The 15,333-nt window shown below is 45.4% G+C and overlaps 4 protein-coding genes across 6 annotated transcripts; 2 read left to right on the top strand and 2 right to left on the bottom strand.

Moving 5' to 3' along the window:
* Window positions 1-119: 119 nt before the first annotated feature.
* LOC122622383 lies at window positions 120-4,588 on the top strand. Of its 3 annotated transcripts, XM_043800787.1 has the most exons (5): window positions 120-282; window positions 572-3,104; window positions 3,165-3,356; window positions 3,419-4,199; window positions 4,256-4,588. In XM_043800787.1, exons 1-5 carry the CDS (start codon window positions 247-249, stop codon window positions 4,425-4,427), a joined length of 3,714 nt encoding a protein of 1,237 aa, XP_043656722.1. In that variant the 5' UTR covers window positions 120-246; the 3' UTR covers window positions 4,428-4,588. The 3 variants fall into 3 exon arrangements, with proteins under 3 accessions (XP_043656722.1, XP_043656723.1, XP_043656721.1); XM_043800786.1 differs by lacking the exon at window positions 120-282 and having other exon boundaries at window positions 427-3,104; XM_043800788.1 differs by lacking the exons at window positions 120-282; window positions 3,419-4,199; window positions 4,256-4,588 and having other exon boundaries at window positions 419-3,104; window positions 3,169-3,310.
* Window positions 4,589-4,731: 143 nt separating this feature from the next.
* LOC122622385 (N-acetylglucosaminyl-phosphatidylinositol de-N-acetylase) lies at window positions 4,732-7,696 on the bottom strand. Its single transcript, XM_043800790.1, has 4 exons — window positions 6,814-7,696; window positions 5,772-6,062; window positions 5,532-5,625; window positions 4,732-5,477 (listed from the first exon to the last, which is right to left on the bottom strand). Exons 1-4 carry the CDS (start codon window positions 7,337-7,339, stop codon window positions 5,300-5,302), a joined length of 1,089 nt encoding a protein of 362 aa, XP_043656725.1. The 5' UTR covers window positions 7,340-7,696; the 3' UTR covers window positions 4,732-5,299.
* Window positions 7,697-8,279: 583 nt separating this feature from the next.
* Window positions 8,280-13,741, top strand: LOC122619546 (phagocyte signaling-impaired protein). Its single transcript, XM_043796544.1, has 7 exons — window positions 8,280-8,660; window positions 8,734-8,958; window positions 10,662-11,154; window positions 11,214-11,613; window positions 11,675-12,958; window positions 13,027-13,225; window positions 13,286-13,741. Exons 1-7 carry the CDS (start codon window positions 8,600-8,602, stop codon window positions 13,468-13,470), a joined length of 2,847 nt encoding a protein of 948 aa, XP_043652479.1. The 5' UTR covers window positions 8,280-8,599; the 3' UTR covers window positions 13,471-13,741.
* Window positions 13,742-13,826: 85 nt separating this feature from the next.
* LOC122619733 (transcription factor Ouib) lies at window positions 13,827-15,332 on the bottom strand. Its single transcript, XM_043796837.1, has 5 exons — window positions 15,115-15,332; window positions 14,572-15,053; window positions 14,377-14,511; window positions 14,171-14,281; window positions 13,827-14,111 (listed from the first exon to the last, which is right to left on the bottom strand). The coding sequence occupies exons 1-5, from the start codon at window positions 15,262-15,264 to the stop codon at window positions 13,973-13,975; spliced, it is 1,017 nt and encodes a 338-aa protein (XP_043652772.1). The 5' UTR covers window positions 15,265-15,332; the 3' UTR covers window positions 13,827-13,972.
* Window position 15,333: the final 1 nt, after the last annotated feature.

Below are 15,333 nucleotides of genomic sequence, written 5' to 3'. Positions count from 1 at the left end.
CAGTAATCCATTTTTTCCAAGGACTTTCCAATAAAACTTTTTAACGAATTTGATCGACATTTCGGGAAAACAGTAGGCTTTGCAAAATTTAGTTATCAATTTTCCCTGGATTACTTACTCAGTCTGAACACATAGCCCAGAGCTAACACACAACCTTTTTAAAAACCCACAAAAAAATTCCACCAAAATTCCAAATTTAAAGTTTTTAGTTTTGGGCATTTCAGCACAAGTGAAAAATTCGGTAGTATGCGATTATTTGGCAGAGTAACAAACTTTTTGCAGGTAAGTACTCTTTATTTATTAGAAACAAATTATTTCGAAATTAGGGCTAAACGATAAAATCAGTAGGCCCTTCACTCTTACGTTAAACATTAGCTAGGCTTGTAGATCATTTTCCCTTGCTACGTCTTACACACTACACATTTTGGTTTCTTTCCTTTTTTCGAAACTGAAATTCTACCGTGATAACTTATGTATTCTTGATCAAGTAAAATTTTTTATACATAAAGAAAAAATGCCAGGAATATTCGGGAAGTTCCCGACTAACCGTCTCGGACCTAATCTCCTTCAGATATCTCGATGCGTTACCTACCATGCACCGCTCTTCCGACCGCGTAACGCTCTCTATACTGAACGGTTAAGACAGCTCTGCATCTGTGCCTCCTCCGGATCTAAGTCTAGCCGAAGGACCACTCATCCAAGTCGCGTCCGGGTGCAGAAGTACTCGCAAAAGGGTGGCAATGTGTTCTCGGTCAGCGATAATGTGGACATGTTGCGCAAGCGGATCAGTTTCTCCGGCTCCTCGGGCAACGCGCCCAAGATCATGCCCATTGGTCTGATTACACCGGAAACGGGTGATGGCAAGGATCTGAAGATTGTCATTGTGCCCTTGGATCTGTCCGGCATGGATGCCAACGAACTTAAGGATACGCTTGAAACGATCAACAAGTTGCGCTTGTACGCCAACCATATCGAGACCTTCTCCAACAGCATGGTCGAGGAATACAGTGCTTTGAACGAGGCAGTGCAGGAAGTGGAATCGGGGGATCAGCCGCAAGCTGAGGCGAGGGCCGAAGAACGCACCTCTTGGCAAGTCTACCCATCCTCCCCAGCGGCGGACGTAAACGCTGTGGGAACTGCATTGGATGCGGGTCAAGGTGTCAACTTACCGATGCACCGCCAGGCGGCAGTTAATAGTTGCCTCCAAAACGCTTTAAGTAATCCAGTTACCAACTCGGCTCTGAAAACCACAAAATCCATGTCGGCCATGGCCCAGGCGGAACCCATCCATCTCCAAGAGCTCGCTAACCCAGAGGGCGACTTCGTCGAGGAGGTGCGTGTCGATGTGCCGCAGGATTTGAGCAATCGCCTTAACGATATGGCCGTTTCGTCAATGGAGCTGTCCTTCGAAATGGACATGACCAACCTGCGGAATGCTCTCGAAAGCAAGGACTCGAACGCCGTAGCTCCGCAGGATCCCATGATCTGCATGCACACAAAGGTGGAATTGGATGCGCCTGGCACTGTAGAGAAAACGCTGCCGCTTAGGTTTAACGCCTTGATCTCGGGCGTAGTGGAGATAGATACCCAGAAGTTAAATCCCGCCCATCTGACGGAGGACAAAATGCCGGGCTTCAACGATGACCTCACCTCGCTGGCTGCCAACCTTTGCAGTACCGCCTTAGAGAAGGGTTTCGCCGGAAACTCGAAATCCTCGGATACCTACATCGCCGACCTGGAACTAACCAAAAATGAGGAGACCCTTCCTACTAGGGTCATCGATACTTCCTATATGTCGGCGGCTAATCAAGTTGGTCACGTGCGGCAAGCCCAGGAGAAGATAGCCGAAGAAGCGTGTGCAGTGCCGGGCACCCAGGTGCAAGAGGTGCCAGTTCCCGTGGACAAAGACGGCTGCAAGCATCCACCCGTTAAGCCCAAGCGAAAATGTCCTGGAAAATGTCCTCTAATTACAGATCCTTGCAAGGAGGATCCCTGCGTGCGTCCTGCAAAAAAGAAGCCACGTAAGAAGGCTGTAAAAACCACTGAGATTACGTGCAAGGCAAAGAGCTCTTGTGGCAAGGACAGTAAGAAAAAGGATCCTTGTGACAAGAAGGACAGTAAGAAAAAGGACAATAAGAAAAAGGACCCTTGTGCTAAGTTCAAGTCTGGGGAGAAGAAGGATCCGTGTGCCAAGAAAAAGGAAGATCCATGCGCAAAGAAAAAGGAAGATCCATGCGCAAAGAAAAAGGAAGATCCATGTGCCAAGAAAAAGGAAGATCCATGTGCCAAGAAAAAGAAAGATCCATGTGCCAAGAAAAAGGAAGATCCATGTGCCAAGAAGAAGAAGGATCCGTGTGCCAAGAAAAAGAAGGATCCCTGTGCCAAGAAAAAGAAGGATCCTTGCGCAAAGAAGGATAAGAAGAAGGATCCCTGCGCTAAGGATAAGAAGAAGGATCCCTGCGCCAAGAAGGATAAAAAGAAGGATCCCTGTGCCAAGGGCAAAAAGGATGATAAGAAAAAGAAGGATCCATGCGCCAAGTTCAAGAAGGGTGCTGGCGGCAACAAAAACAAATGCAAGTTCTCTACCTTCACTAACCATCCGGATGCAAGCAGGCGCTACTTGTCCACCGCCTTAAGCCAAGTCTTCCGTGAATCTAATACTCTTTCTAGTGGTCCCCGCTTCCAAGTCTACTCCACTCTTGTGCGCCGTCACTATCGTATCCCAGTTGCAAAGACTGCAAGCTCTTGCTCGTGTTCCCTCTGCAAGAGTCGGCTGCTACACAAGGCAGTTGCTCCTGCCCGATTTACTATCAACACGACCCTCTTGAGAAGACGCTTCGGTGGACTTACGGGAAGGATCTGCGGTGGAGCCCTTCCGCAAGGCAGCTATCGCGGATACGCCAAGAAGGGTAAATCTGGCGGCAAGTGTGGCGAAATGATGCCAAAGTACCCCATTAATCGTGGCAAGGACATCAAGGAGCGAACGGGACTGCGCGACGATTGCTTCGACAACGAAGGCGACTGTCCAAAGAAAGCCTGCACCGGCAAATGCGCCAAGGTCAAGTTCCCGAAGAAGAAGTGCGATCGCAAGAAGAAAAAGGATGGTGCGTAGTCATGTGATTTGTATTTGCTCAGTTTGCTCAGGTCCATCATCTCTTCCCAAGACAGAATAGGCAGTCTCCTGGCCCGAAGTACTATTACCCAGCTGCAGGCGCAGAGGTCATTCAGCACACGGGTATGTTGCCATCCATCCTCTGAAAAGAGGTCTGTGGATGAACAATCTCTTACGCTGCACATAACAAATCCGTACGAGATCAGCGTGGTTCCTGTATCCAAGCCTCGACCAAAGGATTTTGGTAAGTTTATCCTTTGATTGGGAATTAAAGCCAGTTTAATCGATCTCTCGTTTCTTATACAGACGTCCTTATTCGGACGGGCTCGGTGGCCGTCTCGAACTCTGACATCCATGTCTACGAGAACGGCAATAAAGACATAGAAGCCATGTCCCTGGGCCATGATGCGACAGGTGTCGTGGAGGAACTCGGTCGATGCGTCCATCACCTGCACGTGGGTGACCGCGTCGTCATGGAGTCGGCGTTGTCCTGCGGCATCTGTGACCTATGCAAGAAGGGCCTGTACAACATGTGCTCCGGATTGGTGTACAACGGCTTCCTAAGCACCTACCAAACGCATCCGGCCGACCTCTGTCACCGGCTTCCCTCGTCCATCAGCTTGGAGGAGGGTGCCTTAACTCAAACACTAGCACTGGGATGTCAGGCGTGCTTCAAGGCCAACGTCACGCCCACCAGCAATGTCCTCATCCTGGGATCCTGCCCAACGGCAGTGGCGGCCGGCATATGCGCAAAGGCCATCGGAGCCAAGCGTGTGGCCATAGCCGGATGTATGGCTCCGGCTCTGGATGTGGTCGCCCGGGACTTCGGTTTCCAAGCAGTTGAGTTCGACAGCAACGCCCTGTTCGGAGAGGTCCTCGAAGCTATCTACAGCAAGTTCAAGGACTGGCCGGACTGCGTGATTAACTGCTCCATCTCTGCAATGACGATGAATCTGGCAGTCATGGCCTTGCAGCCTTGTGGGGTGTGTGTGCTGGCAGAGTGCGATTCCGAGTGTGCCAGCTTTAATGCCCTGGACGTTCTGATGAAGAACATCCGCCTTGTGCCCAGTTTCCGTTCCGCCAATATGTGGGTGCATCAGAATCCCCATATCTAACCATTCAGTTACTCTGGTATCTCCACAGGTATCCGACTGCTCTTCAACTTATGCAATCTGGTCGAGCACAAATGCACAAGTTCATAACGGCAAAGTATCCTCTGAGCAAGGCGGAGGAGGCCTTTCGAACTGCCCAGCACGAGTCCAACATTGGGCTGGGTAAGGTGATTGTTAACTGTGCGGAAGAAGTAGACGTCTAGCAGAATCGCTGGAGACAAATTCCAAGCAATATAAATTTATGGTGGTAAAAGCTCTGTGAAAGCTGCAACAAAAACCTCTTATTCTAATTGAAGTTAATTCTGTGTTCGACTTTAAATTCGAAATTAGAATAAAACAATAGATTTAAGTATTGCAACAAAAATCGTCTCGCATTTTACTAAGTTCTGCGTGGGCCCATAAAACAATAAATTTGAAAGTGCGCTCATTAAAATACTTTAAATAAATAATATTTTTCAACAGCATTCTAAAATCTATTCTCTCTGGCTCATAAGATTGGTTTATGTGTATACATACATTCATTCATATATTTATGTAAATATATTTTATAAAATTATTATTGTACTTCGCTGCTTACAACAAACTATTTTACAATTTTACAAGAACGAAAGTGACTCACTAAAGGTGTGTATGCTACGGGGGAATCAATATACACAAAATAAAAATGAAAACATAAGCTAACAACAATTACAATAACGCATACATGTTTAATTTTTAAGCATTTGACTAAATCGCACACTTTGGAACATTGCTTGGACTGAGTATAAATAATAATTAGAGCTAACTAATAAGAATTAAAGATATGCCATTTCATATGTGAGTGTGGAACTAATTAATGGACTGTTTTGTGGTTTCGGTTGCCTATGGTACTGCCGCTTTACTGATTCTTTGTTCCCTTGTTGGTTTTGGATATAGCTTTCCAGTTACTATTGATCGTTTGGCCAACAGTAGTAGTTACATACATATATACTAGTAGAATCGTCAGAGTCTAAAATAAAAACCACTCGCTCTGCCACCCGGAGCATCCGATCATGAAGGTAGTTTGTCTTTAGCTATTCAACTGCTTCCTCTTCTGTTAATTGTCATGTATCTGCATTTCCAATTCCACATCCGAGAGATTTATCTGACGCATCGAATTAATGAACATGTAGCGCGAAAAGTAAATGTAGAGCCAGCGAAACCATCGCATCTGCGAGTGATGCTCCTTCATCGCACTCCTGACAATAGCAGCTTCTTTCCAATTCAGAATGCACCTGTAGGGAGCACTCATGTTAGAATTTGTATATGAATTCAGCATCTTTTCATACCAGTGCGTAGACATAAAGCACGTGCACAGCAGGTCCAAGATGGATAGATATTTTCTGACCACATTGATCGAGTCCAAGGTGTAAAATTTGCAATCTGCATTGGGAAGGTACATAAAAAATTGCTGTATACTATAATATCTAAGGCTATTAATAGCGACAAATGCAGCGATGGGCACGCCAATTAACATGCACCCATTGTTTGCATCCGTCGCCGCCCGCGTGACTCACACGCCTCCTCACCTTTGGGCAAAAGGTTGGCCAAACAGAGCGAGGCGGCCGCGTAATACACGGCACAATGGTTCGGATGCGAGCTGACGCCATCCCGATCAAAAGTGAATATCGCCTGGATGTCGAGGCTTTCGATCGTGTGCAGTATCAAACTGGCGACCGCATCTGGGCGCCAGTCCACATAGGGGTCGTCCGGCAGGTTGGTGGCATTCATCAGCACGATGTTGGACTCGGGAATACCCAGTTTGGAGCAAGAGCGCCACAGTTCCTGACGCCTCACCTTTGCCTTGTGCTCGAAGTTGCCTGCGAAAGAATGCAATTAATTAATACAGGTCATTTTTAAAAGTGTAGAGATTGGATTGACAGCAAATAATGATGTCAGCTTAAGAGCATCAGCACAGATTTTAAACAATCATGTGCAATTAATGTTTACAATACATCTAAATAAGTTTTTTTCTTGTTTAATTACCAGAAGCGAAACTAAAATAGTAATCATAATTATAAAAGTTAAATGGATCTGTTCCATCTGTCAGTGCCAAAAATATAATCCAATGGTTTAACACTTTCTTTCGATCCTAAATGAACTATTTATTTATCAAACGAACCCTATTAATATATGTTAATACAATTATTGGAAATCCTTAATATATAAAAAAGGTTTATACTGCTTTTTAATAAAATACCTATACTTTAACAAAATAGGAAAATCGGTCGTACATTTATAACATATTTGTCAAACAAGTGTTATTACTATCAATGCTTGCACCTGTAATCAAAAAAAAATAAAATCTGTGATGCTCCTGAATCATTGCAAAATTCAAATAATAATAGTACGGCTCAGAACATACATATACGGTTTAAGAGAATAAAAAATATCCCTATCGGCACTATATTGCGGGGAATCGATTGGTGGCTAACACAAAGAAATTGTTCTGCCCATATGGAAGCAATAAAGCTAAATCAGATTCGCTACTGATTTCGAAACGTGTACTTTCGTTTAATGCTTCCAGATCTATTGGTGGTATAAAAATGATGTCACTGCTGGTGGTCTCACCGTTGGACAAACAGAGTATGTACACCTGGCAGCCTTGGCGCTGCGTCAGCGAGTAGATCAGCGGTCCAAAGAACATGCACTCGTCATCCGGATGGGCGGTGATCAGTAGGACGCGCTCCATGTACGCCGTTTTGGGCAGCCGGACGCTACGCAGCCGTAGTCCAGACTGCAGGGCCTGCTTTAGGCCGCCAGGACTCCGATTGCCATCCGGACTTGGGTTCAGCTCTTCCCCCTCGCCCGACCCGGCATTGCTGTTGTCGTCGGTGTGGTGGGCGTCTAATCCCGATCCGGATCCCGAGAGCCAGAAGGTGAGCTTGTAGAGGCCCAGGCATACTAGCAAGTACACCGCACAGGCGATCAGTACGTGCTCCAGTGCTTCGGCGGATGATGACCTGATACGGCAGTAGATGGCCTGCGGATTGGGGACGAGCTGCTGCACCTGCTGCTGCAGTTGGCGCCACGGGGATATTGATGCAATGCTGCTTGATATGCTGGCCACGTACTCGCTCAGCCAGTTAAATCTCATCGCTCATTGCGTCTGGCCAAGGGCAAGATTTTTGGCGAGAAATTCTTCACCAAAAATGGACATGCAGCGCAATTTGGCAGCGAGGAAAAGCGGAAAAGCGGCGATAACGGTGTTCGTGCTGTTACTTAAACTATTTCACTAAGTTGATGTGTTTCTTAAACGGTAGTTTAATACTTGAAAACGTTTGGTTACGAGCCCGCGCGCCGCCTAATCGGCTAATCTCTGCATTTTATTCGAAAACTTTACGCGTTTTCGACTTTCGGGGGCAGCAGCTAGAGATGGGCAACTAGCGTGGTGCGTGGCAGGTGCGTGACTCACGCCAACTTAATCACGATTTCCGTTACGCTTTTAATCAACTTGTCAGGTGCGCAGTGCAACTACTACGGTGCAATTATCTAATTAGCACTCGAATAAATTGATAAACTCTTTTCTGCCATTCATCGTTCGCTAGCAAGTTCCCATTCGTGAGAAAGAATCAGTCCATCTCCAGCGATCAGCTGTTTGACAAAGAGCCCAGCGGTACGGGTATTCTTGTCACTGTTCTCTTAAGATCTGGTATCATGTGTATTATTTAAAATGTATTTTATTAAAACTGTTATGCAACCTTATATATATGAAATTTTCAGTGCCCTACCTTATGTATGTATCTAAAATATAATTTATTTTAATTATAAAAATGTATGTTATAATATATACGAATATCAATACATTGGTGGAAGTAAAATCTAATGAAAATGATAAAAACTAGTTAAAAAAGAATATACAAGAATTTAGAAATTCCCTTTTATATAAGGAGAACTAACGACATCCTAAGAACCATGATTGAATGGATGGCTTAAGTCTTCGTTTTTATGTAGTAACTGGATAACGTGACTTGAGCGAACACCCCTAACGTTGGCATGCTCTCCTCAAAAAATACCAGAAAAATACTCCCGAAAATACAGGGGCCGCTCTCTTTTCTTTGAATATGCAGTCTGAGGTTTTTTATTTTGAATAAAATTTAAAGTCACTAGTTTCTATGAAAATAAGCACCTAATTAGCCTTTGACTGTTTGATTCGAGTGCCTGAGAGCCAACCGCCCGCCCCCGACCGCCCAAGCACCGCGGGCAACCTAAGGAGAGCCCCAAACGATTGGAGGAAATTGATCAAAGACGACAGCGTGCCGCAAAACCCCAAAAGAGAGCGAGTCTCAGTGCGAGGTGCATGCAGCACGTTGTAATTAGGTTAGCAGCATACAGCAGCACCACATAACACGATAACATGGCACATCAGCAGGGCATGGACTCGGCCTTGTTCGAGCGACGACTGCGGCCGGTCTACGGTGAGTGTGTCCCCGGAATGGGGGGATTCAACTACCGGGTGCAGGCTCACCGACTAACCGCAATCCTCCACAGACAACCTGGAGGTGGGCAACAACCGCAAGGCTCTGCAGGAATCCGAGAAGTTGCTCCGCAAACATCCCACCCTGCTCTGCGCCCGGGCACTGAAAGGCCTATCACTCCTCCGACTGGGACGCTATGACGAAAGCCACGGATGCCTCCAGACCGTTGCCGAGGAGAAGCCCACGGACGACTCCACGCTGCAGGTGCTATCCTTCTGCTACCGTGAAATGGAACAACGTACGTACGGTTTAAGCCACCGCCGTGTTGACATACTGAGCCCACGTGGAGCCACAGTTAGCTTGGGATTAGGTTCAGACAATTGGATCCTACGTAAGACTGACAACATTACTACCTAAGCCTATTCTAGGAGCTAGCTTCCTCAACTGGATGAAATCAAGGAACACCAAATAGACTACGCACGCGCTTAATAGACGCTTTTAGCACGAACTCAGTCTTACACGGTTACAATGTGGCTCCATCTTTGCCATTTGAATCCGCTGATCCCCGTTCTTACACTATAAAACCATTGAGAATTACTAGTTTTTGATATGGGGCTCCCAAAAAGGGGATATGTTAAAACTTTAAACTATAAATGAAAAAGAAACATATGATCTTGGTTTTAAAAAATATTTAGGGATTTTAGAAAGTTTAACTTGTTAATAAATTATATGAACCATAATTATATGAATGGTGTGGTTAGGAATATAAGCAAATTTATCAAGCTTTAATAATAACTGACCAAACTAAACAATCGAATCGATTTTTATTTTAAATCAGAAAGCTGTAATTGTTTGCCCACCATTTAGTTTTTTTTTGCCGACGTCCAGTTCTAAAAATACGAACTTTAAAAAATCAAAAAGTTTACATTTTGAAATATTTTTCTTAAATTGCAATTTAATTATAACCAATAGAAGATCATCTCGATCTTATCAGAGAATTGAGCGTTAGATATTATTAATAGAACCATGCTTGCTCCCTACAGAGTATAATGTTCTGACTATAATAGATTTTACCCCATTATCTCTAATTCTGACTCTCTGCCGTTCCTAAAGCGATCAATACTAACGTTTTAAACGTATTCCTAGATCTTACTAGTATATATGTATATATTTCCTCGTCCTTTACCGTCCGATACACGGCAGCGCCCCTCGGTCGGTTGGGCGGAAAGTGTGGCCTCGCGCGTTAAAAAAATGTGTATAAAAACGAACTGCAATAAAAAAAATAAGGGCGAATGCTATAGTTGAGTTCCCCGACTATTTGATACCCCTTATTAGCTAGTGAAAGTGCAAAGGAGAAATTTCAAAACTGACAGTTTTTGGCGGTTTCTGCATGCTAAATCTCAACTTTCTAGCGTTTATAGTTTCTGAGATCTCGACGTTCATACGGACGGTCAGACAGACGGACAGACGAACATGGCCAGATTGACTTGGCTATTGATTCTGATCAAGAATATATGTATATTCTTTCTTGGTGTTACCTTTAAACGAATCTAGTATAGCCTTTTACTCTACGAGTAAAGGGTATAAAAAGGATTACCATTACATGTATTTTTGCGTAGCTAAGTTTTGTATGTGTTTAAAAAACAATCATAATTGAGTATTAGTTCCATGCCTAAAATTATAATTAGAGTTTACAAAATATTTTTAGTCTTAGACTGATGTATATAAAGCTAAATTATTTAAGGAACAACTGTTTTTTGACACGTCTGCCGGGTGATATCCGCGAAGTGATTCCCCTAGAGACGCCCATGCCACGCACACGAAGTGGCCACAATTCATATTTTCTTATTTTCTTGGCACGCGCACCTCGCCCGACTAATTAAAATCGCATTCTCTTAGTCGGACGTCGGGCGGCAAGTGCGTGCCAACGATCTGAATATATAGATACCTGTACCTGCAAAAGCAATCGCTAATAATATATAAATATCCGCCTGTTTGCAGTGGACAAAATTGTGGAACTGTACCAACACGCTGTAAAGCAAAATCCGGGCAATGAGGAGCTGCTCGCTCACCTCTTTATCTCCCATGTGAGGGTGGAGGACTACAAGGCACAGCAGGCGGTGGCCCTGCAGCTCTACAAGGCTCAGCCGAAAAATGCGTACTACTTTTGGTCGGTGATCAGCGTAGTCTTCCAGGGAATCCGTGGGCCAGAGTCGGCGTTACCCGAGAAGCGGAAAATCTACTTGGGACTGGCGCAGCGCATGGTCGACAAGCACATCAAGGAGGGCAAAATGGAGACGGAACAGGAGGCCTTTCTTTATCTGCACATCCTTAAGCTACAAAACAAGTACCAGGAGGCGTGGGAATTCCTAACTGGTGAGCTGTGCGCGAAGTTGTACCCTGGTGCTCCAGTCAGCATGAAGTTCGAGCTGCTCAAGGAACTGGGAAACTGGCGGGAGTTGAATGAGCTGCTGCAGCAGCTGCTTGACGCAGAGTGAGCTTTAACATAAGTATATGTATAAATACGATTTCTAAGTTTTCTCTATCCTGAAGTCGTGACCGTTGGGACTTCTACAAGGAGTATATCCAAAGCTCGTTCGAGCTGCTTAGACTTACGACGCAGGGTGTGGAGAACGGGGAAAAGGACTCTCTGGCCAGATGTCAGGAGTTTCTTCAGGGCATCATTGATTCCTCAGAGCGCAAGAAAAGGGGTCCCTATCTGGCACGGTTAGAGCTACACCAGCGCATGCGAGCGGAGCAATTGCCGGCGGAAAAACTAATCGGTGACTTTGACGAGATGGTCATTGAGTATTTCCGTCTGTTTGGCGACAAATCGTGCTGCACTCATGATATCGCCTTGTTCTTGCCTTCGATCAGCATGAACCAGAGGCAAGCGCTGGCCAGCAAGTTGTTGTTAGAGAGCGGAGTAACCTCCATGTCGCTCCCGAAAAATGTGAGTGTGTGTAAGAACTACAAATTAAACTCTGAGCCTTACGATTGGTATATAATTGTAGAAGGAGCAGTTGCAGAAACATCTTTGTGCTCTGCAAATCTCTCGAATGTGCGGTTCCCACATGGATCTGCCTGTGGACCACCTGCTCGCCTTCTACACGGCCCTCAAGCTGCACTACGAACACGGCAGGAGTACTTTTGGTAAGAAATTACTTGCCACGGAAATGGGACCATCGGATGCATACGCCTTGCTTGCGGCAAATGTGATGTACGACCTGAGTAGACGGGAAAATAAGTCGGATCACCTGTTCGAGGCTCTGTGCCTGCTGCAGTATGTTCTGCGAAACAGTACGAGTAACTTTCACGTGAAACTGCTCAGTCTAAAGATCTACCATCTGTTTGGCTGCCAAGTGGGCGCACAAGAGATGTACGAGTATTTGGACATTAAGCAGATTCAGTTGGACTCCATGGGCTATGTGCACTGCCAACTATTGCCCCTAGGTGGTCGGTTCTCGGGTAATCGAAACGTGTACGATGCCACCCTAAAGTTCTTCACGAACAGCTATAAGGAGAGGTTGGAATACATTGCGTTAACATATCGCTTTTGCACGTTTTCTAAAATGGAAGAGTTCATGAACTTTAAGGAGCGGTTAACCAACAGCCTACAGTACGTGGCATGCTCGGTGGAGGCGCAGATCTGCGACTTGGTTGGTTGCTACGGCAATATCACGCAGAATCTGACGGCATATGTTGCGATGAGTATTGAACCGGCGGAGGACAGGATCGCTTGGCATGAGTTGAGCGACAATCGCGACTTGGAGGCAATTATCCGATGGGATCCGCTACATGAGGTAGATGCTGCGGAGGAGCGCAAGGAGTCATTTGACCAGGAAGTTGAGGTGCTACAAGTACGCTCGCTGATGCTTCGACTCTTTGCCTCTTTCATTGACTTGTACCACGGCGCCGGCTTAAAGGATTCGGCAGCGGTAGCGGACACGACTACCTTGGAACTCCTGCGAGAGTCCTGGACGGGATTATTCCAGAGATTGCGGCTAATGCACTACAAGCCTTTGGCGCAAAAATTTCTAGTCAACCTGCTGCCCACACGCCTTCACCTGCTGCTCGACATGCCATATGAACGATTCTTTGACGACCTGGCCCAGCTGGTTCTTGACTTGCAGAGCGGGTCAGGAAAGCTGGCCGAGCAGTGCAAGCGGGTGGGTGACAACGTTATTACGGTTATGGAGCTGTGCGTGCAGACCATTAACGAGAGCAACGAAAGTAACGGCATGGACGGTCTGTGGAAGCGGCGTGGGAAGCAGCAGAAAGTGGCTGCCAGTTTGGAGGTACATTTGTGATGGCGAACCCCGTAAATCTAATGTTAACCTATGTTTTTATAATTATAATTTTTCAGATACTATCGCTGTACGCCTTCCTGCTGTCCGTGTTAAACGATAAGCTGCAGGTCAGCTCAAAGACCAAGGCCAAGAAGAAGCCAGTAGAAAACAAGGTGGATGGACCGCAACCCATCAGCGAGAAGGAGCGCAGCCAGATGTTGCAGGAGCTGATGCGACAGCTGAAGCACAAGCTTGAGGCCTGCGATGCGGCCATACGTAAGTAGCTATAGATAAATCAAACAAAGATTAGCTGGGGTACAATTCTCTAATCCTTAGGCACCTGGAAGGCTCCCGTGCTGCCACGCGACCTGAGCTCCTTCATGTCTGACATGTCGTTGAAGCCGGAGGTGGAAGCCACGCTCATCGGCGACGTTTCGGCCACCTTTAAGGACTCCCACGAGCTGATGGTCACCGAGCTGCGCAATCTGCTGAAGGACAAGATACGCATGGTGGCCAAGTAGATGCTTCTTTGCTGTGCAAAGGCCATCAGCCAATCCGGCCATCGTTGCCCAAACACAATCCAAGTTCATAGTTTGTTATTTAATTTTGTTAACGGATACAACCGACCTCCTACTCCTACACCACAATTATCTCGAACACCATAGCCAAGTCAGCACTTATCAATCAATTTTCGGCATTTCCCTCGTACAACATATAGAAGTTGTAAAAAGTGTAAAACAAAAATTAGAAAAGAACAAAACAAAGAAAGAAGATTGTGTACCGCTTTGCAAGTAAGTCAAATAAAAGAAATTGTAAAAATGTAAACGAAATGTTTTTTTTTAGAATGTTTCCTAATTGGTTTTATTTTTCAGGCGGCTTACATAAAAAAAAAAATAATAATTTACATAATAAAGGTCGTATATACAGAGTTTTAACATTTAAAGGTTAAATCAACAGTTTAAAGTTTGCTACTTACGATCTTATCAAATACCCTATTTTGTATTTCTTAAAAGTGTGCAATTGTTAAGCATTAGCTACAGTATTCCCCACTTTGAAAGTACTCAGATAATCAGTCAGTTGTGGATCATTTAGATGCTGTTGGGTTTGCAGATGTGCCACGAGATTGTGAATGCGAGCGAAGCTTTTGTTGCAGAGTTGGCATCTGAAGCAATAATAAAAACGCTATTAAGTCTTATTTAGGCTGAATCTAGATCCACCTACATGTGGGGCTTCTCGCCCGTGTGTGTTTTGTAATGCATTTTAAGGACACTGGCGTATGTGAACTTCTTTCCGCAGGTGTGGCAGGCATAAGGACGCTCATTTCGATGGGTTCTGTGGAGGATTACAATATAAATAACAAGACATTACTTGTAGTTAAGTATTAGAGGTTCCAACAAATACTAAAATGGTTTTGCTTTTCTGTTTACCTTTCATGCTTAACGAGAGAAGTGCGATCTGCGAAGCTGCGATGGCAATATTGGCAGGTATATGGTTTAGCTCCCGTGTGCTGGCGGATGTGGCGCTTTAGCTGGTAGTTGACGTGAAAGCTCTTGTGGCAGATCCTAAAAAGAGTCACATGTCAAGGAAATGTATATATACAAGAAAGAGGGAAGTAAACTTACTCGCACTCGTAGGGCCGCTCATCGTTGTGCCTTCGCATATGGGTGTCAAGGGTGCTCTTTCTGGGATAACCATTGCCACAGATCTCGCACACATGTAATTTAGCAGTGACTGCAGCAGCAGGAGCAGGTTCTGACGCAGTATAAGGAGCAGGAAGCGTTTGCACCGTCAGAACCGTCGGTATCTCCTTTTCCGCCAGTTCAGGTGCCGTTTCCTCGATGGGATCTTCCGTGGACCAAACTCCCTCTTCAAGTAGCTCATCCTCTAGTGATTCAAACGGCTCAGTCTCGATTGGCAGAGCTGTAGGACAAACCTGTTGCTCCACATCCTTGACCACTTGCTCGACTGCGTCCTTTACCACGTATTCCCTGAGAAATTCATTAGAGCGCTGGCAAATCTGTCGGAATTTGTGAGCCAGAGTTAGGAATGCCTTGCATCTGAGGCAGATTCTCGTGGGCAGCGCTTCTTCTTCTATTGCCTTTATCTGTGGATAAGATAGTACTTGGATTTAAAGAGAAAGATCAAAGGAAACATAAGGATCCCACCTGAATCCCACTCAAACTTTCGATTTTGTCGCAGAGGGATACGCCACCGGGCAGCTTATCGTTCGCTGTCTGGAAAATGGACACCATTTGGGCTTCGCCATCCTGCAGGCAAGTCCTGCACAGGGTCATCATGTTCAATCGTATCTCCATTTGAACCAAACAAGTAAACCGACAAAAATCCAAATAACTCTGCTTCCTCTTTGCTTTTTGGCCATTCAT

Source organism: Drosophila teissieri, chromosome 3R (genome assembly GCF_016746235.2).
Source record: "Drosophila teissieri strain GT53w chromosome 3R, Prin_Dtei_1.1, whole genome shotgun sequence".
NCBI classification, from domain to species: Eukaryota; Metazoa; Arthropoda; class Insecta; order Diptera; family Drosophilidae; genus Drosophila; species Drosophila teissieri.
The sequence above is the reverse complement of the archived record's forward strand: the minus strand, read 5'-3'. Positions and strand labels throughout refer to the sequence as shown.

What these genes read in the sequence shown, in the direction of transcription:
- LOC122619546 (XM_043796544.1), top strand. Translation starts at nt 8,600, where the DNA reads ATGGCACATCAGCAGGGCATGGACTCGGCCTTGTTCGAGCGACGACTG. An exon ending in ACGACTGCGGCCGGTCTACG is followed by an intron (nt 8,661 to 8,733) that starts GTGAGTGTGTCC and finishes AATCCTCCACAG; the next exon opens with ACAACCTGGAGGTGGGCAAC. An exon ending in CCATGTCGCTCCCGAAAAAT is followed by an intron (nt 11,614 to 11,674) that starts GTGAGTGTGTGT and finishes ATATAATTGTAG; the next exon opens with AAGGAGCAGTTGCAGAAACA.
- LOC122622383 (XM_043800786.1), top strand. Translation starts at nt 515, where the DNA reads ATGCCAGGAATATTCGGGAAGTTCCCGACTAACCGTCTCGGACCTAAT. An exon ending in TCGCAAGAAGAAAAAGGATG is followed by an intron (nt 3,105 to 3,164) that starts GTGCGTAGTCAT and finishes TCTCTTCCCAAG; the next exon opens with ACAGAATAGGCAGTCTCCTG. An exon ending in GCCTCGACCAAAGGATTTTG is followed by an intron (nt 3,357 to 3,418) that starts GTAAGTTTATCC and finishes TTTCTTATACAG; the next exon opens with ACGTCCTTATTCGGACGGGC.
- LOC122619733 (XM_043796837.1), bottom strand. Translation starts at nt 15,264, where the DNA reads ATGGAGATACGATTGAACATGATGACCCTGTGCAGGACTTGCCTGCAG. An exon ending in AAAGTTTGAGTGGGATTCAG is followed by an intron (nt 15,054 to 15,114) that starts GTGGGATCCTTA and finishes TCTTATCCACAG; the next exon opens with ATAAAGGCAATAGAAGAAGA. An exon ending in TCTCTCGTTAAGCATGAAAG is followed by an intron (nt 14,282 to 14,376) that starts GTAAACAGAAAA and finishes AATCCTCCACAG; the next exon opens with AACCCATCGAAATGAGCGTC.
- LOC122622385 (XM_043800790.1), bottom strand. Translation starts at nt 7,339, where the DNA reads ATGAGATTTAACTGGCTGAGCGAGTACGTGGCCAGCATATCAAGCAGC. An exon ending in CATACTCTGTTTGTCCAACG is followed by an intron (nt 6,063 to 6,813) that starts GTGAGACCACCA and finishes ATTCTTTCGCAG; the next exon opens with GCAACTTCGAGCACAAGGCA. An exon ending in TGCTTTATGTCTACGCACTG is followed by an intron (nt 5,478 to 5,531) that starts GTATGAAAAGAT and finishes TGCTCCCTACAG; the next exon opens with GTGCATTCTGAATTGGAAAG.